This window comes from Heterodontus francisci, chromosome 43 (genome assembly GCF_036365525.1).
Source record: "Heterodontus francisci isolate sHetFra1 chromosome 43, sHetFra1.hap1, whole genome shotgun sequence".
NCBI lineage: Eukaryota > Metazoa > Chordata > Chondrichthyes > Heterodontiformes > Heterodontidae > Heterodontus > Heterodontus francisci.
This window is the reverse complement of record NC_090413.1, coordinates 27,940,630-27,966,799: the sequence shown is the minus strand read 5'-3', so window position 1 is coordinate 27,966,799 and position 26,170 is coordinate 27,940,630. Positions and strand designations below refer to the sequence as shown.

The 26,170-nt window shown below is 50.9% G+C and overlaps 2 protein-coding genes across 3 annotated transcripts in view; one reads left to right on the top strand and one right to left on the bottom strand.

Moving 5' to 3' along the window:
* The window catches only part of LOC137355771 (ras-specific guanine nucleotide-releasing factor RalGPS2-like), a 56,197-nt gene that overhangs the window by 16,323 nt on the left and 13,704 nt on the right, over positions 1-26,170 (top strand). The gene's annotated exons all lie outside the window — the stretch shown is intronic.
* angptl6 (angiopoietin-like 6) lies at positions 195-25,807 on the bottom strand. Of its 2 annotated transcripts, none has more exons than XM_068021269.1 (6): positions 25,383-25,807; positions 17,757-18,435; positions 9,537-9,732; positions 6,382-6,572; positions 5,247-5,517; positions 195-2,488 (listed from the first exon to the last, which is right to left on the bottom strand). In XM_068021269.1, exons 2-6 carry the CDS (start codon positions 18,396-18,398, stop codon positions 2,304-2,306), a joined length of 1,485 nt encoding a protein of 494 aa, XP_067877370.1. In that variant the 5' UTR covers positions 18,399-18,435; positions 25,383-25,807; the 3' UTR covers positions 195-2,303. The 2 variants fall into 2 exon arrangements, with proteins under 2 accessions (XP_067877370.1, XP_067877371.1); XM_068021270.1 differs by having other exon boundaries at positions 9,537-9,729.

The window sequence follows — 26,170 nt, the reverse complement described above, 5'->3', positions numbered from 1 at the left end:
AGAGAATGCCTGAGCAGTAACTAGACAATGCGTCTTTCCCTCTGCTCCAAGTGGACACGGTCAGCACTTTTAACCATCTTGGTCTATGGTATTGAGGCAGTTACTCAGGTGTGTGGCCAACACACGACTGCAAGTTTCACACCCACATTGTCCAGTGTTTAACTCCCTGATCTACGCCAAAAATCTGGAGCATATTACAGCACAAAGTCTTTTATTCAAATTTTTAGTGTTTTTTTTTTATAGAGCTCGGAAGTGTGAACAAAACATAAACAATTGACAGATTAATATTTAGGCTGAGAATCTCTATTAAATGTCAGGTTTCTAGTAAATAGCCGGGAGAAGTCTCCATCTTTAAAAGATCTAGCAGATTATATAAACTAGAGTCATTGACTGTGCATCCTAATGATTAGCTTCCATGCAGAGTGCTGCTTTAATGTTATCTGGTATATAGATGCCCTGTGGTACATTTCACTTAGTGGAAATCATTGCCACTACCCGTGGGGAGAGCTGAAGATTGGAGACCAGTCCACTGGGAGCTGGCTGCTCTTGATCACCTCCTGGTGGCCTGTTCTGGAGCTACAAGGGTTTCAGGGCCAGCTGTTGCATCCCTTAGTGCGTCCTGGCTCAAACAGAAGATAACAGTCGATTACGTGGCTGAACCTGTGGATAGTAAACTTGCAGATGGTGGTCACTAGGACTCTGAGTACAGAGATTAGTGATTCACCAGAACATTACTGGGGCTAAAAGGGTTAAACTGAAGACCGGTTGTATATACTCGGCTAGTATTTCTTTATGCATAGAAGATTAAGAGATGATTTAATCAAGGTGTTTAATACGATCAAAGGCTTTTGATAGGGGAGAGGGAGAAGCCATTTCCTCTGGTGAGGGAGCAAGTCATGAGGAGATAGAACCTTAAAGTTAGAGCCAGGCTGTTCAGGGGTGATGTCAGGAAGCACTTCTTCACACAAAGGATAGTGGAAATCTGGACCTCTTTCCCCCAAAAAGCTGTTGAGATTGGGGTCAACTGAAAACTTCAAAACTAAGATTGATAAAGTTTTGCAAAAGCAAAAGACTGAGGCTGCTGAAAATCTGAAATTAAAACAAATGCTCTCTATGGAGAGAGAAGCCGAGTTAACGTTTCAGGTCAGTGACTTTTCATCAGAACTGAGTTTTGTTGGTAAGAGTATTCAGGGGAATGGAATCAAAGGAGGGGGAATGGAGCTGAGAGACAGATCAGCCAGGATGTTACTGAATGGTGGGACAAGCTCGAGGGGCTGAATGGCCTCCTTCCTGTTCCTGTCTTCCTAATGGATCTCTGGCCACTCCTCCTAGTGATCAGTGAAAACCCCAAAATGAGTTTACAGGTTTGAAGTCAGTCCTGTATATTAGCTCTAAATGTATTTTGTTTTTTTTTTCCGGTGGATTTTTTTTTTTGTAAATTCAGGTGAGGGATGTTGACGCTGAGCAAGTGAACACGTTCCTGTTTCTGGCACCAAGTCGCTACATCAAACACTCCAAGTCAGGTGTAGCAAGTCTGGCTGCAGGGTAAATCCCCTCGTACTCTATCCCAACAATATACATTGACTCCTGACCATCCCTCCCCTCCCTACAACCCCCAAACCTCTCAGGATGCTCATCCATGTGTCACTTGCACCTTTGTGACCCAACTCCGTATCCAATCAGGGCTGTTTTGTGTTCTGGGCACCATGCTCACTTTAACCTGCGTTAAGACTGTCAAACTCTCCTACCTGTAGCAACCTTACAATTAGCATAAAGAGCCAAGGCTGGGAAGCATTAACCAGGGTGAATCAGCATAGTTTTAGGTTCTAGTTTCCTGACCTTTCTAAGATGTACATTTCACTAAAAAGACACTACAACTAATTTAAGTGTCTGGGACATAACTGTTTTAATAATTAATGAGCTCTAATCTAGTGGTTTGTTGTTTGCCCATATATTTTTTTGAGTGTGTTCACATGGGAAGGGGAAAGCTGCAGGACACTGGAGAGGCCAGAAAGTGATCGTGTGATTTTCTGTGAGCTTGCTCCTTCCCCCGCTACATTCCTGGAGCATTCATGTGTCATAGAGCAGGATAGACATTCCCATGTTGCTTTGGATCTACTTTAGCCTCAGCAAGACATATTATACTCTAAGTAGGTAGTTCTGTTGTCTGTAACTTCGCTTATAAAACGGTCATTGTATAACACAATATTTAAAAAGTATACAGAGGTGTCTGACAATAACATGCAGGCAAATGTTATTGTAATCCCATTTTGTAAAGCTGAGTGAATATATTACAGCAGTGTCTAGTTTGGATGTATCATCATCACTACTCTTTTCAAAGAGTAGGCACCACCACGGAATTCAGCCCAGTAAACGCCATCTTGGTACTTGCTGCGATAGTGCCCGCCCTTATACCACACTCCATTCAGGTTTGAGTGTGCACAGGTGTAGTACCACCAACCTCCTTTCTGATAGTGGGCGCAGTTACCTTGAAAAGAAGCACACGGACGCCAATGAGCAAGGCTATGACGTACATGAAAAGGTGTCCAGATTCACACTCTGTAATTCACCCGAGGTAATCTCAAATCTCAGCCATTTAGGAATGAAATCAGGAAGCACTTATCCACACAAAGGCTAGTGGAAATCTGATATCTTTCCCCCTCCCTCCCCAAAAGGCTGTGGATGCTGGGGGTCATAGATTTTTGGGACTGTAAAGGCATCAAGGGAAATGGAGTTGAGATACAAATCAGCCCTGATCGAATTGAATAACAGAACAGGCCTGATAGGTGAAATGGCCTCTTGTTCTTTGCATTACATCAGTAACTGTTCTACAAAAGGTAATTCATTTGGCTGCAAAGTGGCCTGGGGTGTCCTCCACTCAGGGAATGTGTTGGATAAGCAGAAGCTTCCTGTTTTTTTCTTCTTGGTATAGTCTTTGATTTGCAAGTTTTAGTTTGGGAGGTTTGCTTTGCTAATCTGGTCAGGAATTGCTCTTAAAATGTGAAAAAGTGAATTGTTTCACTTATCTCACAGCTCCTGAAATGTCAGGATAAACTGGGGCTTGGAAACAAAATGTGTTTTTTATTTTCAATTTCGAACTTTGTTCCAAAAGTTATGACTGCGTTGACTATTTTTAATCCTAGAATAAACTTCAGATTTATGATTGCCTCTACGTCTTGAAATGTAATTTTAAAAAACAAGTTTTGGCCCTGTGCATTGATTTTTAAGTTGAGTGTTATCGCTCTCCATGATGCCCTGCCTCTCGTTCATTCTGTTGCCCAACTGGTCTACCAGCTGCAGCTGAAGAGCTCCCCCCCCCAGTTTGGGGAGGCAGTGGTGTAGTGTTAATGTCACTGGATAGTAATCTGAAGCCCAGGCAGATGGTAAAATTTGAATCCAATTAATCTAGAATTTAAAGCTAGTCTAATGGTGACCATGAAACCATTGTTGATTGTTGTAAAAACCCATCTGGTTCACTCAAGCCCTTTAGAGAAGGAAATCTGCCGTCCTTACCTGGTCTGGCCTACATATGACTCCAGACCCACAGCAATGGGGTTGACTCTTAAATGCCCTCTGACATGGCCGAGCAAGCCACTCAGTTAGGCAACTCGGGGTTGGGCAATAAATGCTAGCTTAGACAGCAATGTCCACAAACAAATAAAAAAAAAAACCCTCTCGGCCTCCAAGGCACAGCTGCATCTAAAGAAGTCAAGGCGTCGAGTCAGCGATTTTATAAAGCACTACAATCTTAACAAAAACTGATAAATTGGGCAGGAGAATGGGTCATCCCTTTTATCTCTCCCACTCGATCGTTAGTCTATAAAACCTCCCACTATGCTATGAGAAGCTGTGATATTTCGTGCTGACCCGCTTCTCATTCCTACCCATTTACCTGTGGGGAGATTGTCCTTTTGCCTTCAGCTCTAACAGCTGCCAATATTCTCACTCCTTCAGTGAGTAATGGAGAACCATGTGCTTGAACAATGCAGGCAATCATTTCTCCACCAGAACCAGAACCACCTCTGGTTTCCCAAGGAGAGACGATCAAACTCCTGAGTTAAACTTCCTTTGTGGACAGGACCAAGAAAAAAAAAGACGTACATTTCCATAGCACCTGTCACGACCTCAGGATGGCCCAAAGCACTTTACAGCCAGCAAAATACTTTTCAAAGTGTAGTCATTGTTGTAATAAAGGAAAAGCGACAGCCAATTTGTGCACAGCAAGCTCCCACAAGCAGCAATAAGATCAATGACCAGATCCTTCTATTTTTTTTAGCAATGTTGGTTGAGGGATAAATATTGGTCAGGACACAGGCAGGACTCCCCTGCTTTTCTTTAAGAGGGGAGGAACGGAGCGGCCGGAGAGAGCAGCGGGGCGGGGGCGGGGGGGGGGGAGCAGAGCGGCCGCAGAGAACAGCGAGAGGGGGAGCGAAGCGGTGGAAAGAGCGGAGCAGCCGGAGAGAGCAGTGAGGGTGGGGGGGTGGGTAGCGGAGCTTGACGCATGGGTGAATACCCGTTGGCGTTGCATTGCTGTACGCGTAAAGCGTATGCGCAGAGGCCGACCAGGCGTGCTGCCCGAAGATGCATACGTCATGCGATGATGTCATCGACACATGCGCTAACCGGTCCTGGCAAGTTGGAACACAGCGCACGTGCAGGGAGCAGGAGCCGGTCTGCTCATGTGCGCACCCTGGAGTAGCCTGATGATGTCAGTGGCTGGCTGCGTTGTCAGGAATCACTTTGTTTCTTTTAAATAGTGCCATGGGATCTTTTCTGCCCACCTTAAAATGGCAGATGAGGCCTTGGTTTATTGTCTTCTTGGAAAGGCAGATGTTTTTAAATGGGTCAAAGTGACAGCTGCACTTAAAAGCAATACACACACTACCTTATCTAACCTATCCCCCCTCATTTCTGTACACTCCAGTAACATTACAGTTGATTACGATCACAGTTGGGAACTCTTAAATCATTGGTAATCTCCCTAAAATATTATCCTAGCTTCCTAGTGTTCGAAATGGAAGGGGGAAAAATAAAAATGCTGGAAAACTGAAATAACAAGTGAAATGTACAGAGCAGACACATTCTCTTAAAGACATCCAATTATGCATCCATTCATGGGCCCCATTCACTTGTCCATTTCATACTGACTGGCCTGTACATTTCCCAGTACTTTCTCCTCGTCTCTGTTCAGTGTATTTTTGTTAACCTTTCTTGAAAATGTACTATAACTCCGTGGAATACGCTACCTATATACAGGTCCCGATCTCTGTCCAGTGTGGTGAATTGTTTGCCGTTATGCCAGGATAAGGAGTCTCCAGCATTCCCGCGGTAGTGGCCTAATCTGAGCCTGTAGAAGTCTGCCTCTGCTTCCACGCGAAAGTTGTCATACTCTGCAAACACTCTCCTCCCCTGCCAGTCGTCCATGAGGATGAGCAACTTGTAGTTGTCTTGGTTGGTCAGCCAGTAGATGTTCTCTAAACCCAGCCAGTATTCGCCATCTATGTTCCCAAAGCCTTGCTGCAAATGAAAACAAAGACTATTTATTGATTACTTGCCCTTTTGTGCACCATATCATTGGAAAGAGGCTTTAGGTGCTTTGAAAGGCAAGTATTTTAAGCTTGATACTGTAGTTCCTCTCATTACTTGTCCAGTTTAGCTCCTTTACATGAAGTTGTTCTGGTGTTTCAAGTTGAAACTCTTAGTTTTGGGTCTTTTTAAAAAGCCTGGTTCTAATCTGCACTTGGCTCATTATCAAACATGTTTTCTTCCACCACCGAAACGCGTGTCCACTTCCTCACCTCAAAGCTTGTTTCCTACAATGCTCCACGTCCAAAGCTTTACTTAGTTCAGGAGTTATTGCTGTCGTTATCCTATCCTGCACCACTGTCACTGCTACAGTCAGTGCTACTCTCAGTGACCTTCATTGGTGTTGCCTCCACTAGTAGTTTATCATCTTCATCCTCGTTTTTACATGGCTCTGTGGGCTAACTCCTCTCCCCTTGCCTATACTGCTACCCTCTTTCTCCACCATCATTGACGATTGGCCTCTCTCTCATCTTGCCACTGTCCTCCCAGTTTGCTCCTTAGACCCAGTCACCAGGCAAATACTTTCCTGCACCTTCAAACCCTGTCACTAGGACACTACTTGGGTCAAGCAACCCAAATCTGCCCTACTTCCTGCTCCACACAAACCCCCCTCCTTTTTACTTTACAACATTTTCCGTCATGTGAAAGGCACTTCTTTTCTCAAATACTAGTTTCCTTATTAATTATTTCGAGGGTAACTGAGTCAGACACACAGCTCGGCAACTGATGGCAAAACCCACTATCTGGAGAGGGACATGAGAACAGACTCTGGCAATCGGCTCCGACTTAACTAACCTTGTAATTTTCCCAAGTCCTAAAAAAATTGACCGAGCCATCTTGCCGCCTCTGGATGACTGTCCAGCCGCCGGGATCTTGCTGTTCACACCACACCTGCATCAGTCGGTTGACGGTTTTTGGTTTGACCAAGTAGATTCCATTGGATCCATGACCATCTTCCAAAACATGGAGACAATCTTTCCAGGGACCTGGTCAAGAAATCACACTGTAACGCCTGATGGGTTTCATCACTCACAACCTTTTCTTTAACACCATGTTCGTTCTTGGGAGCAAAGCAATTACTGTGCCCCCACCCTATGGAAAAACTGTGCTCACAGAGGGAGCAAGAGATGAGAACTGGATTTGACAAAGAACAAAAACTTCCATCTATTGAACAACATCTTGTGTCTGAAACATCTCCAAAGAACTTCAGCTGCAATGGATTGGCTGGAAGTGGGGTGAGTGTTTTGTGGGCAGATGTAACCATTTTGTGCCCAGCATAATCTCGGGAACAGCAATGAGATGGATCAGCAGTTATTCGGTTTTTGGTGGTTGGGGGAAGAATATTGACCAGAAGATGCTGTTCTTCAAACCGTGTCACCGATCTTTGCCTGCCTGTTGAAGTGGAAATTAATCTTTCATCGGACGACAGCACTTGTGGCAATGCTGCACTCCGTCAGTATCTTGCTGGATGTGAATCTGAGTTGGCAGTGTCGGCAGCTGAGCTAATGTGACCCAGGCCAGGCCAAAACACTGAGCCGCACCAACCCACTGACGCAGTGCTAACATGGGCTGTGTTTCTGTGTAGAGTGGGGCCTGAGTCTCTGCTCAGTTGATGACCGTACGTTGTGAGCTGGTACAAAGGAATTGCGGTTTACGTGTAGTTTTGAGGTCAGTGGTCACTACATTGTTAGAGCTGTGGGAACAGCTGTATTGTATGGTTCCATGTTATTTTCAGTCCTTTTCTGTGATGGCTGTGGTCTATGATCACAGAAAATGAGTCTAATAGCTGTCGCCAGTAGCTTGCTTTGTTATCTGAGAAATGAGTGGCAATTAACCAAAGTTCAGAATGTTCCCATCGCCACAGAACAGTAATGACCTGGTTTTATCTTTTGTTTCTCCCTTGTCCTTTAAGATACTTTACAACACATTTAAACACTTTGATCTTCAGACATTTGTTAGGACTTCACCTCCTGTTAATCACTAATTTGTTCAGGGACGGTTTTGTTTTATGTCGGTGAGTAAGGGATGAAGCCCCAGGTTTCCCCCTTTCCTCCTCGCTGGTACTGAGTGCCCTCGAGGACCCTGCTATGCGGCTGCCCTTCATTTTTCTGGCAGTCTCGGCTCAATGGGATGAATGCTGCTACGATGTCATAATCCAGACTTGGAGGAGCAACATTTTAAAATTCGGTAAATCTGATTGAAATGGACCCTGCAAGATTGGGGCTTACAGATTACATGGGACAATTGATGTATGTCTTTAAGACTCCTCCATGGAGCAGGGGAAGAGGGAGAAATGATGAGGTTTAATTGGGAGCAGGAAGAATTGGGTCATGAATATCCAGAGGCAGCATGAGTGTGTCTGCCACAATGACTGCTTGTTTGTTTTTGGCAGTGTGACAGCTGACTGAGAAATCAGGATTACTTTGAAGGATATTTTCCTCCTCTCTATGCACTAGTATTCAAACGCAGGAATTGCTCGATGAAACAAGACCCGGGTCTATTTAGTTTATCTTCTACCATCCTGGCCATCAGATCATCCAACAATATCTTGACCAATCACAACAATCGTTCACTATCCGAGTCTACAAGAGACACAGACATGGAGATGAGGAAAACCCCCAGTGGGGGAGAGCTTTGGGAACTATCGATCCAAACTCCCCTCCTCCCGCACACTCTCCACCCACCACATGGTTTTTACATAAGTGAGTCTTTTCACTCTCCTCAACTTCTAACTTGTGATCTCTTCATCTCCTGTGTTTGAAATGTAGGCAGGAACCCTCACAACATTTAAGTATTTAGATGAGCACTTGAAACGCCATAGCATAGAAGGCTACGGGCCAAGTGCAGGAATATGGGATTAGAATAGTTGGGTGCTGTATGACCGGCACAGACGCAATGGGCCGAAGGGCCTGTTTCTGTGCTGTATAACTCTGGGTGCAGAGGAGATTCACCAGGATGTTGCCTGGGCTGGAGCATTTCAGCTATGAAGAGGGACTGAAAAGGCTAGGGTTGTTTTCCTTAGAGCAGAGAAGGCTGAGGGGGGACATGATTGAAGTATACAAAATTATGAGGGGCATTGATAGGTTAGATAGGAAGAAACTTTTTCCCTTGGTAGAGGGGTCAATAACCAGGGGGCAGAGATTTAAGGTAAGGGGCAGGAGGTTTAGAGGGGATTTGAGGAAAAGATTTTTCACCCAGAGGGAGGTTGGAATCTGGAACACACTGCCTGAAGAGGTGGTAGAGGCAGGAACCCTCAACATTTAAGAAGTATTTAGATGAGCACTTGAAACGCCATAGCATACAAGGCTACGGGCCAAGTGCTGGAAAATAGGATTAGAATAGTTAGGTGCTTGATGGCTGGCACAGACACGATGGGCCGAAGGGCCTGTTTCTGTGCTGTATGACTCTATGTAGGATAACTGATAACCGGATACTGTACAAGGCAATGATCTGGTGAAGGATGGAAAGTGCATCACACTACATGAGCAAATGGTACATGTCACAGTTCAGATGTAGGAATAAATAATTTAGTTATAGGTGCCTGGGAACTTCACACTTACAAAGGGGTCAATGGGAGGGGGCCTCGAGGTACAAAAGCTAGAATTGTATAGAAAATATAAATCTAGGACATTTACTTCAGTGAGTCTTGACTATTAGACCAGAGGGACATGCACTCAATCTGGTGATGGACAAATCTGAGACTGATGCTGAGGAGTTCTTCACTTTGACTAGTTACTTGGAGTTAGTTGGATGCATTGAAAGTTTTGAGCAAAATGCTCTTGTGGACTGTGACATTATTGGAAGCTTATAGGAAATGTCTCCTAATTGATTAGCAGGAAAAGATGTTTATGAAGTATGGTGGGATCCGGTGCTGGTGAACTATGAGTTGAATTCTCACTTGAGTGAGTGAGAGGTTAGAGACAATACTTACAGTTGCACTGTTCACTCACCGGGCGTTTTGGTTGTAGTCATCATTGGAACTGTAGTGGGAGGAGGCTGTTCTGTTCTCTTCAGCCTGTCCTGTGCCACACTGTATATCTGATCCCTCAGGATTTCATTTCCAGACAGCAAGCCCTTGCTCCTGTTGCTACTTCCATTCAGACTGTTGGGTATGACAGCGACAAGCAATGGCTGTCCTGGCGCCTGCTGGTAAAAGCACAAACCCCAGGTAGAGACTAGTACATAGAACTGCCAAATACTCAATGGAGAATACTTCCTGCATAACTCCCAATGCAGGAGTGCAGGGACATTGACAGCTGGGGGAAAGGTCTAGAGCCAAGGACAGGTTTTACCATGATTTGTGTGCGGAAGAGACCACATTGGGTTAGACCATTAGTGCAGGGTACAGCTTTACAATGTACAGCCATGAGGAGCAGTTTGTTGATGGGTGATGTGTTGTGCCATTGTATGACTGAGCCCTGCACCGACAGTTTATCCAATGCAGACTTCCTGATCTGCATTGTACTCGTGCTATCTGCACTGTATATTGATCGGGATGAAAGGCAATTCACAGTTTCTGCTTTGCACCAATTGAACAAAGAACATCCGGACAGACTGAGTGTGCTACCACAAACAGTTTTAAATCAGCTGTGTCTTCTACTGGATGTAAAGATTAGTCTTCCTGCACACCTGCTCAGAGGTATTGATGCAGGCTGGGGAACAGGGTCATCTAGCTAGACATCCTGTATCACCTTGGTTACATACTGAGGCCCCTCCCCATCCTCCTGCCACTGACCCTCACTGGGGATACACTTCCACGGGATCTGGCTGCCTTTGGATACCTGGGCCCAAGATGAATGTGTGCTTAGAAGGAACATGCTGATGAGTTATTTGATCATAAAGGGCATCACTGCTGTGTGTGCCATTCTGTTCTCCCCTTCCACATCTGTTTTCCAATAGGAATGGTTGTGTATTAATGAGGAGTAAGACATTGGCACCAGCTGGACCTCATCGTCACAAGGCAAGCCTCTTTAAACAGCGTTCAAATCACACGCAGCTTCCACAGTGCGGACTGTGACACCGACCACTCCCTGGTGTGCAGCAAGGTTAGACTCAAACCAAAGAAGTTGCCTCACTCTAAGCAGAAGGGCCACCCGCTCATCAACACTAGCAGAATTTCTTATCCACAGCTGTTACATAAGTTTCTAAATTCACTTGAAAAAGCCCTTCAAAACACTCCTACAGGGGATGCAGAGACCAAGTGGGCCCACATCAGAGACGCCATCTATGACTCAGCAATGACCACCTTTGGCAAACGTGAGAAGCAGAATACAGACTGGTTTCAATCTCACTTTGGAGAGCTGGAACCTGTCATAGCCGCTAAGCGCTTTGCACTGTTGAACTTCAAGAAAGCCCCCAGCGAGTTAACATCCGTAGCACTTAAAGCTGCCAGAAGTACTGCGCAAAGAACAGCCAGGCGCTGTGCAAATGACTACTGGCAACACCTATGCAGTCATATTCAGCTGGCCTCCGACACTGGAAACCTTAGAGGAATGTATGATGGCATTAAGAGAGCTTTTGGGCCAGCCATCAAGAAGATCGTCCCCCCTCAAATCTAAATCAGGGACACAATCACTGACCAACGCAAGCAAATGGACTGCTGGGTTGAGCATTACTTACAACTGTACTCCAGGGAAAATGTCACTGAGACCGCCCTCAATGCAGTCCAGTCTCTGCCAGTCATGGATGAGCTGGACGCACAGCCAACAAAATTGGAACTCAGTGATGCCATTGATTCTCTAGCCAGCGGAAATGTCCCTGGGAAGGACGGCATTATCCCTGAAATAATCGCGTGCTAGCCCTGCTATACTTTCAGCACTCTACGAACTGCTTTGCCTGTGCTGGGATGAGGGAGCAGTACCACAGGACATGCGCGATGCCAATATCATCACCCTCTAAGAACAAGGGTGACCGCGGTGACTGCAGCAACTACCGTGGAATCTCCCTGCTCAGCATAGTGGGGAAAGTCTTCGCTCGAGTCGCTTTAAAAAGGCTCCAGAAGCTGGCTGAGCGTGTCTACCCTGAGGCACAGTGTGGCTTTCGAGCAGAGAGATCCACCATTGACATGCTGTTCTCCCTTCAGATACAGGAGAAATGCCACGAACAACAGATGCCCCTCTATGTTGCTTTCATAGATCTCACCAAAGCCTTGGACCTCCTCAGCAGACGTGGTCTCTTCAGACTACTAGAAAAGATCGGATTTCCACCAAAGCTACTAAGTATCATCACCACATTCCATGACAATATGAAAGGCACAATTCAGCATAGCGGCGCCTCATCAGACCCCTTTCCTATCCTGAGTGGCGTGAAACAGGGCTGTGTTCTCGCACCCACACTTTTTGGGATCTTCTCCCTGCTGCTCTCACATGCGTTCAAGTCTTCAGAAGAAGGAATTTTCTTCCACACAAGATCAGGTGGCTGGTTGTTCAACCTTGCCCGTCTAAGAGTGAAGACCAAAGTACGGAAAGTCCTCATCAGGGAACTTCTCTTTGCTGACGATGCAGCATTAACATCTCACACTGAAGAGTGTCCGCAGAGACTCATCGACAGGTTTGCGGCTGCCTGCACTGAATTTAGCCTAACCATCAGCCTCAAGAAAACGAACATCATGGGACAGGATGTCAGAAATGCCCCATCCATCAATATCGGCGACCACGCTCTGGAAGTGGTTCAAGAGTTCACCTACCTAAGCTCAACTATCACCAGTAACCTGTCTCTCGATGCAGAAATCAACAAGCACATGTGAAAGGCTTCCACTGCTATGTCCAGACTGGCCAAGAGAGTGTGGGAAAATGGCGCACTGACACGGAACATAAGTCCGAGTGTTTCAAGCCTGTGTCCTCAGTACCTTGCTCTACGACAGCGAGGCCTGGACAATGTATGTCAGCCAAGAGCGATGCCTCAATTCATTCCACCTTCGCTGCCTCCGGAGAATCCTTGGCATCAGGTGGCAGGACCGTATCTCCAACACAGAAGTCCTCGAGGCGGCCAACATCCCCAGCATATACACCCTACTGAGCCAGCGGCACTTGAGATGGCTTGGCCATGTGAACCACATGGAAGATGGCAGGATCCCCCATGGACACATTGTACAACGAGCTCGTCACTGGTATCAGACCCACCGGCCGTCCATGTCTCCGCTTTAACGAAGTCTGCAAATGCGACATGACGTCCTGTGACATTGATCACAAGTCGTGGGAGTCAGTTGCTAGCGATTGCCAGAGCTGGTGGACAGCTATAAAGGCGGGGCTAAAGTGTGGTGAGTCGAAGAGACTTAGCAGTTGGCAGGAAAAAAGACAAGCACAAGGAGAGAGCCAACTGTGTAACAGCCCCAACAACCAATTTTATCTGCAGCACCTGTGGAAGTGTCTGTCACTTTAGAATTGGCCTTTATAGCCACTCCAGGCACTGCTCCACAAACCACTGACCACCTCCAGGCGCTTACCCATTGTCTCTCGAGACAAGGAGGCCAAAGAAGAAGACATTTTCTTTCTCATTTGCTGAGCCCAGAAATATTCAGACAGACTGCAACACCACAACCACTACCCCTGCTCTCAGACTGAGTGACTCTGCCCTGGACCTGGGACTTTCTGCTTTCTAGGATTACTCCGTGTTCTGGTGTATGTGGTATTGTCTGCACAGTGTTGCTGAACAAGACACACATTCTGCATGGGCCATTATCCGAAGAATGCAGTGTGGGGGAATTATGGGCTGTAATATCAGGTGAGTCACAGATAACGGATACTGGACCTGGAAACGACCGGTCATGTGATGAGCAGCCTTTGTTCCCAGGACCACATGGCGTGGCTTTCGGGAATAGCGACTCCTTGAGCTATCTGACTACACAAGTGCTCTACGTTATATCTTTATATCCAGTGGAAGACATGGTTGATTTAAAACCGCTCATGGTAGCACACTCTTGTGTCTCACTTTGTTCTACTTTATTCTATTGATGCAAAGCAGAAATTGTGAATGCCTTTCATCCCAATCAACATAGACTGTCCATATGGCCAACTTAACTTTACAAACCCATAAACATTGGGCTGTGGAGTATAGAAACCAATGTCAAAGACACAAAATTGTTCAAATTAACCATCAGCTGTGTGTGACAGACCCTGTTCCCTCCGAATGGGACCGGATCGAAAACTCATTCCTGACATTGTTCTCTGTGCCATCAAAAGATCTGCCTCCGCCTCCCCCTCCGCCCCCCTGCGCCTCCCCCTCCGCCCCCCTGCGCCTCCCCCTCCGCCCCCCTGCGCCTCCCCCTCCGCCCCCCTGCGCCTCCCCCTCCGCCCCCTGCGCCTCCCCCTCCGCCCCCCTGCGCCTCCCCCTCCGCCCCCCTGCGCCTCCCCCTCCGCCCCCCTGCGCCTCCCCCTCCGCCCCCCTGCGCCTCCCCCTCCGCCCCCCTGCGCCTCCCCCTCCGCCCCCCTGCGCCTCCCCCTCCGCCCCCCTGCGCCTCCCCCTCCGCCCCCCTGCGCCTCCCCCTCCGCCCCCCTGCGCCTCCCCCTCCGCCCCCCTGCGCCTCCCCCTCCGCCCCCCTGCGCCTCCCCCTCCGCCCCCCTGCGCCTCCCCCTCCGCCCCCCTGCGCCTCCCCCTCCGCCCCCCTGCGCCTCCCCCTCCGCCCCCCTGCGCCTCCCCCTCCGCCCCCCTGCGCCTCCCCCTCCGCCCCCCTGCGCCTCCCCCTCCGCCCCCCTGCGCCTCCCCCTCCGCCCCCCTGCGCCTCCCCCTCCGCCCCCCTGCGCCTCCCCCTCCGCCCCCCTGCGCCTCCCCCTCCGCCCCCCTGCGCCTCCCCCTCCGCCCCCCTGCGCCTCCCCCTCCGCCCCCCTGCGCCTCCCCCTCCGCCCCCCTGCGCCTCCCCCTCCGCCCCCCTGCGCCTCCCCCTCCGCCCCCCTGCGCCTCCCCCTCCGCCCCCCTGCGCCTCCCCCTCCGCCCCCCTGCGCCTCCCCCTCCGCCCCCCTGCGCCTCCCCCTCCGCCCCCCTGCGCCTCCCCCTCCGCCCCCCTGCGCCTCCCCCTCCGCCCCCCTGCGCCTCCCCCTCCGCCCCCCTGCGCCTCCCCCTCCGCCCCCCTGCGCCTCCCCCTCCGCCCCCCTGCGCCTCCCCCTCCGCCCCCCTGCGCCTCCCCCTCCGCCCCCCTGCGCCTCCCCCTCCGCCCCCCTGCGCCTCCCCCTCCGCCCCCCTGCGCCTCCCCCTCCGCCCCCCTGCGCCTCCCCCTCCGCCCCCCTGCGCCTCCCCCTCCGCCCCCCTGCGCCTCCCCCTCCGCCCCCCTGCGCCTCCCCCTCCGCCCCCCTGCGCCTCCCCCTCCGCCCCCCTGCGCCTCCCCCTCCGCCCCCCTGCGCCTCCCCCTCCGCCCCCCTGCGCCTCCCCCTCCGCCCCCCTGCGCCTCCCCCTCCGCCCCCCTGCGCCTCCCCCTCCGCCCCCCTGCGCCTCCCCCTCCGCCCCCCTGCGCCTCCCCCTCCGCCCCCCTGCGCCTCCCCCTCCGCCCCCCTGCGCCTCCCCCTCCGCCCCCCTGCGCCTCCCCCTCCGCCCCCCTGCGCCTCCCCCTCCGCCCCCCTGCGCCTCCCCCTCCGCCCCCCTGCGCCTCCCCTCCGCCCCCCTGCGCCTCCCCCTCCGCCCCCCTGCGCCTCCCCCTCCGCCCCCCTGCGCCTCCCCCTCCGCCCCCCTGCGCCTCCCCCTCCGCCCCCCTGCGCCTCCCCCTCCGCCCCCCTGCGCCTCCCCCTCCGCCCCCCTGCGCCTCCCCCTCCGCCCCCCTGCGCCTCCCCCTCCGCCCCCCTGCGCCTCCCCCTCCGCCCCCCTGCGCCTCCCCCTCCGCCCCCCTGCGCCTCCCCCTCCGCCCCCCTGCGCCTCCCCCTCCGCCCCCCTGCGCCTCCCCCTCCGCCCCCCTGCGCCTCCCCCTCCGCCCCCCTGCGCCTCCCCCTCCGCCCCCCTGCGCCTCCCCCTCCGCCCCCCTGCGCCTCCCCCTCCGCCCCCCTGCGCCTCCCCCTCCGCCCCCCTGCGCCTCCCCCTCCGCCCCCCTGCGCCTCCCCCTCCGCCCCCCTGCGCCTCCCCCTCCGCCCCCCTGCGCCTCCCCCTCCGCCCCCCTGCGCCTCCCCCTCCGCCCCCCTGCGCCTCCCCCTCCGCCCCCCTGCGCCTCCCCCTCCGCCCCCCTGCGCCTCCCCCTCCGCCCCCCTGCGCCTCCCCCTCCGCCCCCCTGCGCCTCCCCCTCCGCCCCCCTGCGCCTCCCCCTCCGCCCCCCTGCGCCTCCCCCTCCGCCCCCCTGCGCCTCCCCCTCCGCCCCCCTGCGCCTCCCCCTCCGCCCCCCTGCGCCTCCCCCTCCGCCCCCCTGCGCCTCCCCCTCCGCCCCCCTGCGCCTCCCCCTCCGCCCCCCTGCGCCTCCCCCTCCGCCCCCCTGCGCCTCCCCCTCCGCCCCCCTGCGCCTCCCCCTCCGCCCCCCTGCGCCTCCCCCTCCGCCCCCCTGCGCCTCCCCCTCCGCCCCCCTGCGCCTCCCCCTCCGCCCCCCTGCGCCTCCCCCTCCGCCCCCCTGCGCCTCCCCCTCCGCCCCCCTGCGCCTCCCCCTCCGCCCCCCTGCGCCTCCCCCTCCGCCCCCCTGCGCCTCCCCCTCCGCCCCCCTGCGCCTCCCCCTCCGCCCCCCTGCGCCTCCCCCTCCGCCCCCCTGCGCCTCCCCCTCCGCCCCCCTGCGCCTCCCCCTCCGCCCTCCCTTCTCGCCTCCCCCTCCGCCCTCCCTTCTCGCCTCCCCCCTCCGCCCTCCCTTCTCGCCTCCCCCTCCGCCCTCCCTTCTCGCCTCCCCCTCCCCTCCCTTCTCGCCTCCCCCTCCCCTCCCGTCTCGCCTCCCCCTCCCCTCCCGTCTCGCCTCCCCCTCCCCTCCCTTCTCGCCTCCCCCTCCCCTCCCTTCTCGCCTCCCCCTCCCCTCCCTTCTCGCCTCCCCCTCCCCTCCCTTCTCGCCTCCCCCTCCCCTCCCTTCTCGCCTCCCCCTCCCCTCCCTTCTCGCCTCCCCCTCCCCTCCCTTCTCGCCTCCCCCTCCCCCTCCCTTCTCGCCTCCCCCCTCCCCTCCCTTCTCGCCTCCCCCTCCCCTCCCTTCTCGCCTCCCCCTCCCCTCCCTTCTCGCCTCCCCCTCCCCGCCCTTCTCGCCTCCCCCTCCCCGCCCTTCTCGCCTCCCCCTCCCCGCCCTTCTCGCCTCCCCCTCCCCGCCCTTCTCGCCTCCCCCTCCCCGCCCTTCTCGCCTCCCCCTCCCCGCCCTTCTCGCCTCCCCCTCCCCGCCCTTCTCGCCTCCCCCTCCCCGCCCTTCTCGCCTCCCCCTCCCCGCCCTTCTCGCCTCCCCCTCCCCGCCCTTCTCGCCTCCCCCTCCCCGCCCTTCTCGCCTCCCCCTCCCCGCCCTTCTCGCCTCCCCCTCCCCGCCCTTCTCGCCTCCCCCTCCCCCTCCCCCTCCCCCTCCCCCGCCCCCTCCCCCTCTCCCTCCCCGCCCCCCTCCCCCTCTCCCTCCCCGCCCCCCTCCCCCTCTCCCTCCCCGCCCCCCTCCCCCTCTCCCGCCCCCCTCCCCCTCTCCCGCCTCCCTCCCCCTCTCCCTCCCCGCCCCCCTCCCCCTCTCCCTCCCCGCCCCCCTCTCCCTCTCCCGCCCCCCTCTCCCTCTCCCTCCCCGCCTCCCTCCCCCTCTCCCTCCCCCGCCTCTCTCTCCGCCCACCCATCCATCTCCCAAGAACAAGGCCACATTTATTACCCATCCCTCGCTGCCTTGATGGTAACAACTGTTGGTGCAACTGAAGAGTTTGCCTGGCCATCTCCTGAGCGCATTGAGCCAATCGTATAGTGGGACTGGCATCGGAGGGCACTTTCCCTGAAGGAAATTATTGAACCAATTGAGTGTTTTATGACAATCCGGTCACTTTTTCTTTGATGTTAGCCCACCAATATTACCAACGAAATTCACAACTTGACATGATGGGAGTTTTGAACCCTCAATTGCGTGAGTTCCTGCTCCAGTGCCGTGAAGTTAGAGGGCAGCTGGTCCCTAAAGGCCGATCAGCCTCTCCTCCTCCTCCTGGTTGGAATGGTGTGAGGAGGGGAAAGTGAAACAGGGAATTTCTGTTCAGTGAGTATTGAGAGGCCAGTTTGTATCTTCAGCATTGAGGACAATAATCAATAATCATCTCATTGAATAGTGACTCGAGTCCTTTTACCTGTTGATTGAGCTGCTGCTGGTGTAGTGGGGACATCTGTCTACACTGTTGCTCCAGCTCGGCTATGGTGCGGCTCTGGTTGTTCATGAGGGAGGTGAGGGCTGAGTATTTGCGTTCCAAGTCCCTGTACCTGCTCGACAGCCTCAGCACCTGGGCCGTGACGTTGAGCACCTTGTTCTCCAGCTGGGAGATCTCCAGAGAGTCGTCCTTCTTCTGGATGATCTCGTGCAACAGCTGGGTGTAGAGCTGAGACACCCTGGAGTTCATGTTGTGGTTTTCTTTCCGCAGGAACTTCACCTCGTTGACCATGCCTCCATCCACCTTCACCATCTGCCTGAGGTCCTCGATTTGCTGTTGCTGCTCTCTCATCTCCTGGCGGAGAGCCTGTAACTCGCTCTGGTTCACACTGCTGTTTCCAGTCCCTGGGTTCTTGGTGCTCAGGCAGATGGGCCCAGTGAGTCGTTGCTGTGGGACGATGAAGGTGTAAGTACACCTGCTGGCTGCTGGACTCTCTGGGGATCGTGCAAACCGATTGTTGGGCTCCCCTGTCTCTGCCTGCGTGCTGGAAGCTGTTTTTGTGGAAGCCTCTTCAGCTCCTGCTAACCCAGTCAGGATGGTGAGGCTGACGATGAGTTTCAGCATCGTTCAGTCGAGCTGTAAGAGCCAGAAGCTTCAAAATCTGCAAGGAAACAAAAGAATCTTTTTTAAAAACTAGATCAAAGCGCACATGTGTGTTTTTGTTTGTGGGCCATCTTTTCTCCCCACCTCAGCAACAACACTCATTTTGCCTGCAAGGCTTTCCAATGTTGGATGGCTTATTCACAGGGACTGTCCTGGAGACTGACAACTATGGAATCATACCCAGAGGAGGAATATTTGGAGAGGAGGATGATTTTGAAATTCTCATCCTTATTTTCAAATCCTTCCATAGCCTCACCCCTCCCTATCTGTTAACCCCCTACAACCTTGAGGTCTCTGCGTTCCTCCAATTCTGGCCTCTTGCGCATCCCCGATTTTAATTGTTCCACCATTGGCAGCCGAGCCTTCAGCTGCCCGGGTCCCTGAGCTCTGGAATTCCCTCCCCAACCCTCTCCGCCTCACAGTCTCCTCCTTTTAAGATGCTCCTGAACACCTACCCCTTTGACCAAGTTACCTGTCCTAATGTCTCATTCTTATGTTTGCTGTCAATTTTTTTTCCTGATAATGCTCCTGTGGCAGGCCTCGGGATGTTTTACTATGTAAAAGTTGCTAGATAAATACAAGTTTTTATCGCAAGTCCAAAAAGTCATTGCAATATTTATAACTGTCCCTGTGTCCGTTCCTGAATGGGAAAGGTCCAAATGTCAATCAAGGCAAAGGCCATTAATGGGGCGCGGGGCCACTGGGAGGGTGGGAAAGAAGGACGTCACTGTACTTGGACAGTATCTCACTTGAAGCAGCACCCTCGGATGTCAGCCAGACTTCCTGGTGGCTGTGTCCTCTGACAAACCCCAGCAGGAAGGGATGTGCTTTTAGCAAAACAATTCATAAAAATGCTTATGTATTCAAAAAGCTTGGTTCCAGGGGTGTTGGAAGAGAATGCTGTCCTGTGAATTGTGTCTGAGATTGTCTGTCTGTTATTGTGCAGGGTGTTTGTGAATGTAGTCAGTGTTTATATCCTGTCGAGGTCTGTTTATAATCCAAAGGCAATGAAATCTCTCCTGATCATCTCAAGAAAAGCAGCTTGTACAGATCGTATACCATCAGTTACAGAAAGGGCAGGCGCAAAACTCACTATTTGTACCTCCTTGAATTGCAACAATTTGTTAGAGTGGCTGGTTAATATGGAAGGATAGGATAGAATAGTGAATGAAACAGCATGGGTTATTCATTCCATCTCTATCAAGGTTGACTCAACCTGCTTCCATTAACTATGCCTCGGTCTCATTAAAAATATTCCAAAATACCAGGAGGACAAAGAGTTGGTGATGCAATAATGTGTCCGATTAAATACAAGTTCTTTTCATTCCATTCTGGGATGGTGTACATGTTGGTGCAAATGGGTCAATGACTTTCTCAGCTTTACAGTGCACAGTTTTGCTGAGGGTTTTTATCCGGTGTTACTTTCTGCGTGATTCCAGCATTTCTTGTTTTTGTTTCAGATTTCCAGCATCCGCAGTATTTTGCTTTTACTTTCTGCGTGTTGTGTTGACTGTACGCTGTTGGGTTATTCTTGCGTGATTGTTGAAATTTGAATAAGAATGTGCGACCCTCCTGATCAAGACCCCACTGGGTGAAAAATAAGGGTGAAATTCTTTGAAGTTGCAATGTGTTTGTTCTAGGCCATAGTCACAAGTCAATCAGTTTGACATCTTGCATACTTTGTGGAATGTTGCCTGGTGGTGCGAAGTTTATAAAATGAAGGATAAGCACAGGGGACTTCCAGTTAGCCAGGTGTCCCAGGGATTAGTCGATGAACGGAAACATCAGTCAAGGTTCCCACCCCTAATCATCGTCCACTGAGTCTTGCTGGAAAGTGTGTGTATGGATCGTGGGCAAGGATTGTACTCAGTTGTGATGCATTCTCTGGTTGAATAGCTGTCCCTTACTGCCTGGGTCCACATAGATATTAAAAGGTTGGTGGTCCCAATTTGAAGTGATCCTCCAGCAATTGAGGTGTTTGACAAAACGTTATTGAATCGCATGAGACCCAACGATAGACTGGCAGTTGAGGGAAGCAGTAATAAGCCCCAAGATGGATGGATGTTGGCAGTTTGTGAACATCTGAAGATGACTGACGGGAAAAGCCCAGCAGGTTCAGCGATCCTGTTTGTACCCAGGAAGGCTGGAACATCATGAGTGAACACTTCTTACCCCTCTCTGCTCTCTGAACCCAACCCCCACCACAACCCTGGAGACATGTAATTAATTCCCTAGGAGAGGTAAAAAAAAATCAGAGAAAAGCCCTGGGCCAACAAGAGGACAAAGTCCCACATAAGAGATTAGCGTGTAAAATTAAAGCGCATGGGATTGGGGGTAGTGTATTGCAATGGATAGAAAATTGGTTGGCAGACAGGAAACAGAGTAGGGATAACTGGGTCTTTTTCCAAATGGCAGGCAGTGACTAGTGGGGTACCGCAGGGATCGGTGCTAGGACCCCAGCTATTCACAATATACATTAATGATTTAAATGAGGGAACTAAATGTAATATCTCCAAATTTGTAGATGAGACAAAACTGGGTGGGAGAGTGAGTTGTGAGGAGGATGCAGAGAGGCTTCAGGGTGATTTGGACAAGTTGAGTGAGTGGGCTAATGCATGGCAAATGCAGTATAATGTGGATAAATGTGAGGTTATCCAGTTTGGTCGCAAAAACAGGAAGGCAGATTATTATCTGAACGGCTATAAACCGAGAGGGGAATATGCAGCGAGACCTGGGTGTTCTCGTACACCAGTCGCTGAAGGTAAGCATGCAGGTGCAGCTGGTGGTTTAAAAAAAGACAAATGGTATGTTGGCCTTCATAGTGAGAGGATTCGAGTACAGGAGCAGGGATGTCTTGTTGCAATTATACAGGGCCTTGGTCAGGCCACACCTGGAATATTGTGTGCTGTTTTGGTCTCCTTATCTGAGGAAGGATGTTCTTGCTATAGAGGGAGTGCAGCGAAGGTTTACCAGACTGATTCCTGGGATGGCGGGACTGACGTATGAGGAGAGACTGAGTCGGTTGGGATTATATTCGCTGGAGTTCAGAAGAGTGAGGAGGGATCTCATAGAAACCTATAAAATTCTAACAGAACTTGACAGGGTAGATGCAGGAAGGATGTTCCCGATGGTGAGGGAGTCCAGAACCAGGGGTCATAGTCTAAGGATACGGGGTAAACTATTCAGGACTGAGATGAGGAGAAATTTCTTCACCCAGAGAGTGGTGAACCTGTGGAATTTGCTACCACAGAAAGCAATTGAGGCCAAAACATTGTTTTCAAGAAGGAGTTAGATATAGCTCTTGGGTCTAAAGGGATCAAAGGGTGTGGGGCAAAAGCTGGAACAGGTTACTGAGTTGGATGAACAGCCATGATCATAATGAATGGCAGCGCGGGCTCGAAGGGCCGAATGGCCTACTCCTGCTCCTATTTTCTATGTTAGGAGATCAAATGGTCCATGCTATCCTTCCATATGATGCGATCTCTGCCCGAGTCAAATTCCCAGTACAGGTGAATGTTAGCAGTGAATCCTGCACTAGATGTGTATAAAATAACCCTGATGTAAACAGTGAGAATTCTCAGCTCAGACGCGGGAAACAATTAAAATTCCAAGATGAGCACTGGTTGCAGCAGAAGTTTTATTCTTGTGGCGGCCAGTCCTGGTTCCGACCTTTCTGTCGGTCAGTGTTTGCTCCTTGTTCTGTGCTCTGTAATCAGCTGTTGCTTCACCCAGTAAACTACTATGACTCACTCACTGAAACTGCCATGTCTTTTTACCTCCTGTCCTTCTTTCAACAGATTCCTATAGAATATTTGTCTGTGTTTATTATATTCTTGTGTTTCTAATTCCATTCTTCCTCCCTCCAAGTTTCTGAGAGGTGTTTTGAGATGTGATTGAGGTAGAAATTTGTTATTACTGATATTTTTAGGAAAAAAACTTTTTTTTTTTCCCCCATTGCCCCTTGTATGTCTGAACAGTTTTGTCTGTTTTGGTCACGCTTTCCATTTCCTAATCCCTGCCTCGAAACAATTTACAAAATGTCTGGATGCTTTCGTCATTAAAATAAGCTGAAAGGGGAATCAAAATGACCTTCCTTCAATCATAAGGTCAGAAGTGGGGATGTTCGCTGATTGCACAATGTTCAGCACCATTCGCGACTCCTCAGATACTGAAGCAGTCCGTGTAGAAATGCAGCAAGACCTGGACAATATCCAGGCTTGGGCTGATAAGTGGCAAGTAGCATTCACGCCACACAAGTACCAGGCAATGACCATCTCCAACTGGAGAGAATCTAACCATCTCCCCTTAACGTTCCATGGCATTATCATTGCTGAATCCCCCACCATCCTGGGGATTACCATTGAACCAGAAACTGACCTGGACCAGCCATATAAATACTGTGGCTACAAGAGCAGGTCAGATGCTAGGAATTCTGTGGTGAGTAACTCACCTCCTGACTCCCCAAAACCTGTTCACCATCTACAAGGCACGAGTCAGGAGTGTGATGGAATACTCTCCATTTGCCTGGATGGGTGCAGCTCCAACAACATTGAAGAAGCTCAACACCATCCAGAACAAAGCAGCCCGCTTGATTGGCATCCCATCCAACATCTTAAACGCTCACTCCCTCCACCACTGACACACAGTGGCAGCAGTGTGTACCATCTACAAGATGCACTGCAGCAACTCACCGAAGGCTCCTTCTACAGCACCTTCCAAACCCGTGACTTCTACCAACTAGAAGGACAAGGGCAGCAGATGCATGGGAACACCACCACCTGCAAGTTCCCCTCCATGCCACACACCATCCTGACTTGGAACTATATTGCCGTTCCTTCACTATCAAAATGCTGGAACTCCCTCCCTTACCGTATCTATATCACATGGGCTGTAGCTGTTTAAGCGAGCTGCTCACCACCATCCTCTCCAGGGCAATTAAGGATGGGCAATAAATGTTGATCTTGCTAGCAACGCCCACGATGCCATGGACAAAGACAAAGAAATGTACAGCTGGGAATTGAGCCGCCTTTGAGTTGTATCGATGCCAAGAGACCACGCGCAAAATTTAAATCCATGGTGGTGTTGGGTTGCCAGGTTCTTGGTTGCTGACACGGATGGACCCAGGGGGTTGGGATTTAGGATTTATCCACCAAAACACAATGAGGAAACACCCTGTGCAGCCTGCAGCTCCTGGCTGGTAATCCAATTGCCAGTTAGGTCTGTAGGGTTTTTTTCCCCCCCCCCAGGCTTCCAGTGAGGTGAGTGGGGTTTTGAGGCCAGACTTCCAGGCATCCACTCTTGTAGAACATTCCTAGAATGGCCGTGCCTGGAAGGGGCCTTAGGCCCTATAATCTCCATGGCGATGAGGCTAATGTTCTCTTAAAATGGATGCAAATGATAAACATTACAGCCTCCTGCCTGTTAATTATAACTTTTTGTTAACAAGTACAATGTATTGGAACTAGAGTTGCCAACTCTGGTTGGATGCGTTCCAGGAGGATTAGTCACATGACTTTCTGCCCTTGGCCCCGCCCAACACTCCTGCCATTGGTCAACTGACACGTCCATCCTCACGATGGCCCGCCTTCCCACAGCCAATCAGAAAATGAACAGACCCTGTTGCCTGATTGACAGTAAAGAATCATCCAATCAAACTTTTAACCCCATCTCCAATCTTTGTATAACTAGTAAACAAAAATGTTTTTGCAGTGCCTCTGTTTGTTTTGGAAATGAATGTTTAATTCCAGGAGAATCCAGGGAAATCCTGGGGGGGGGGGTGTTGGCAACCCCCTAGTTATCCCGGGGATGTTTTGTGTCCAGCTCCTCGGGAGGCGAGGGGGGAGGAAACAGCAATCTTTCTCCAGTTGCTTCAAAATAAGGATAAAAACAGAGATATTGCGAATCTGAAATGAAACCAGGTCACTGAGCTTTCAAAGGCAAATGTTTTGAATGTGACCCTTCATTCTGCAGACTAGTTTCGATAAGATCACAGCTGCAATATGAAGCTTTCCCCCTCCTCAATCACTCATCTACTGTGTTTCCAGTATTTCCAGCAACTTTACTATTAGCCTGCAGTCCTGTTCTCCATTAAATCCATTGGTTTATTACAATCTGGAGAAAAAAAATCACCTTTTTAAAAATGCCTATTATTTGTACAGTTCCTTTTACAGATGAAAACCTCTTGCCCACAGGCAACGATGCTTCTAGAAGGATAGTAACTGTTTAGCAGGAAAATTCTGTACCAGTAATCTCCCACAACAACTTGTATTTATATAGCGCCTTTAACTCAGAAAATCGTCCCCTGGTGCGTCACAGCATTATTAGAATAAATTTTGACGCGGAGCCATGTAAGGAGATTTTGGCATGAGTGTGGTGGGTTTTAAGGAGCATATTAAAGGAGGAGGGGTTTGGGGAGGGAATACCAGAACCTCTGGCCTCGGCAGCTGAAGGCACAGCCGCCAATGGTGGGTGAAAAGATATCAGTCGTGTGCGAGAAGGCAGAATTGGAGGGTGCAGGTATCTTGGAGGGTCGTAGGGATGGAGGTGGTTTCCGACAGGGTAAGGGGAGAAGTCATGCAAGTAGTTGAATATGAGGGCGCAGTGAGTGATTTTTATCTGGCACCGTTGGGAATGTTGCTCTGGAGTTTGGGAGAATTCCTGTCTATCTTGTAGAGACCTGGGGATCTTTAACATCTGCCCACACCACTGGATCTTGAACTGATTTGTCCACCTTAAATAGCAAAAGCTTTTGAAATGTTTAATTTCTTTCGGAAATACTGGTGCATTTTTCTCACTTCTTTATGCCTCACAGCAGCGCACACTTTCACAGAATTTTAAGCCAACACATTCTTGGTAACTTTAACACAAAACCTCTCAAACTTTAAAGCAAATTTTAAAAACAAATCCTTGTATTCCGCGAGTGAATTGCACAGTAAACGTCCTTACCTGTGAGTAGCAGACTTTAGCTAGCCAATAGCTGAATGTGTGATCGTCTGCGATATTCTCAACTTCAGATAACAAGGAGAATATTCCATGAGAAACATACTATTAGACATTTGTTCATCCCAATGGACTGACTGCAGCTAACCTGGATTTCCTCTCTGCTTATGTTGAGTTTGCGTGAGCAGCCTGTGGCACACGAACTTCTGCGGGTTAAGATTGTCGTCTTCTTGGTAAGTGGAGCAGTTCAGTGCTTGGCCGTTCCATGCTTGAGAAATGCTGGAATTTGTCAGTCGCTGTTTGTATATAGGGACAGTGAGGAGAGGCAGCTACAGTTGCAGCCTTTCTCTGCCTCACCGTGCTGTCTAACTTATCCAAACCAGCAGATTGGCTCTTTGTAACTTTCCGCCCATTAGAGGCTCAGCTTGTCAGGCTGATAAGTGAATGTTGTCATTTTACCACAAGTCCTGGAGAACAGTGCAGGCTCCTCCCACAACAGCAGTGAACTGTTGGTCATTGTCTGCTTGATACAGGGAGAAAATCCCACGGTCTCAAAGCTACTTTTCTCTTTTTTCTTTCTCCTGTTCTCTGAACTGGATTTACTATTTTTTTTTTTTAAACTGGTTTTTCTTTAACCAAAGGAACATCTTCAGAAAAATAGCTGAGGTGTGAAACCAGCCTAAAATGAAAGGTGGTGAATAAATTGTTGGATGGGTTTTTGTTTGGGAACAGGAGAGTCGAGCCCTGCACTGATTCACATACACGACAACCTGCCTTGTCTGTGCGTGTGTGTG

What these genes read in the sequence shown, in the direction of transcription:
- angptl6 (XM_068021269.1), bottom strand. Translation starts at nt 18,398, where the DNA reads ATGCTGAAACTCATCGTCAGCCTCACCATCCTGACTGGGTTAGCAGGA. An exon ending in AGCAGCAGCTCAATCAACAG is followed by an intron (nt 9,733 to 17,756) that starts GTAAAAGGACTC and finishes TGCTTTTACCAG; the next exon opens with CAGGCGCCAGGACAGCCATT. An exon ending in GGACTTGGGAAAATTACAAG is followed by an intron (nt 5,518 to 6,381) that starts GTTAGTTAAGTC and finishes TTTCATTTGCAG; the next exon opens with CAAGGCTTTGGGAACATAGA.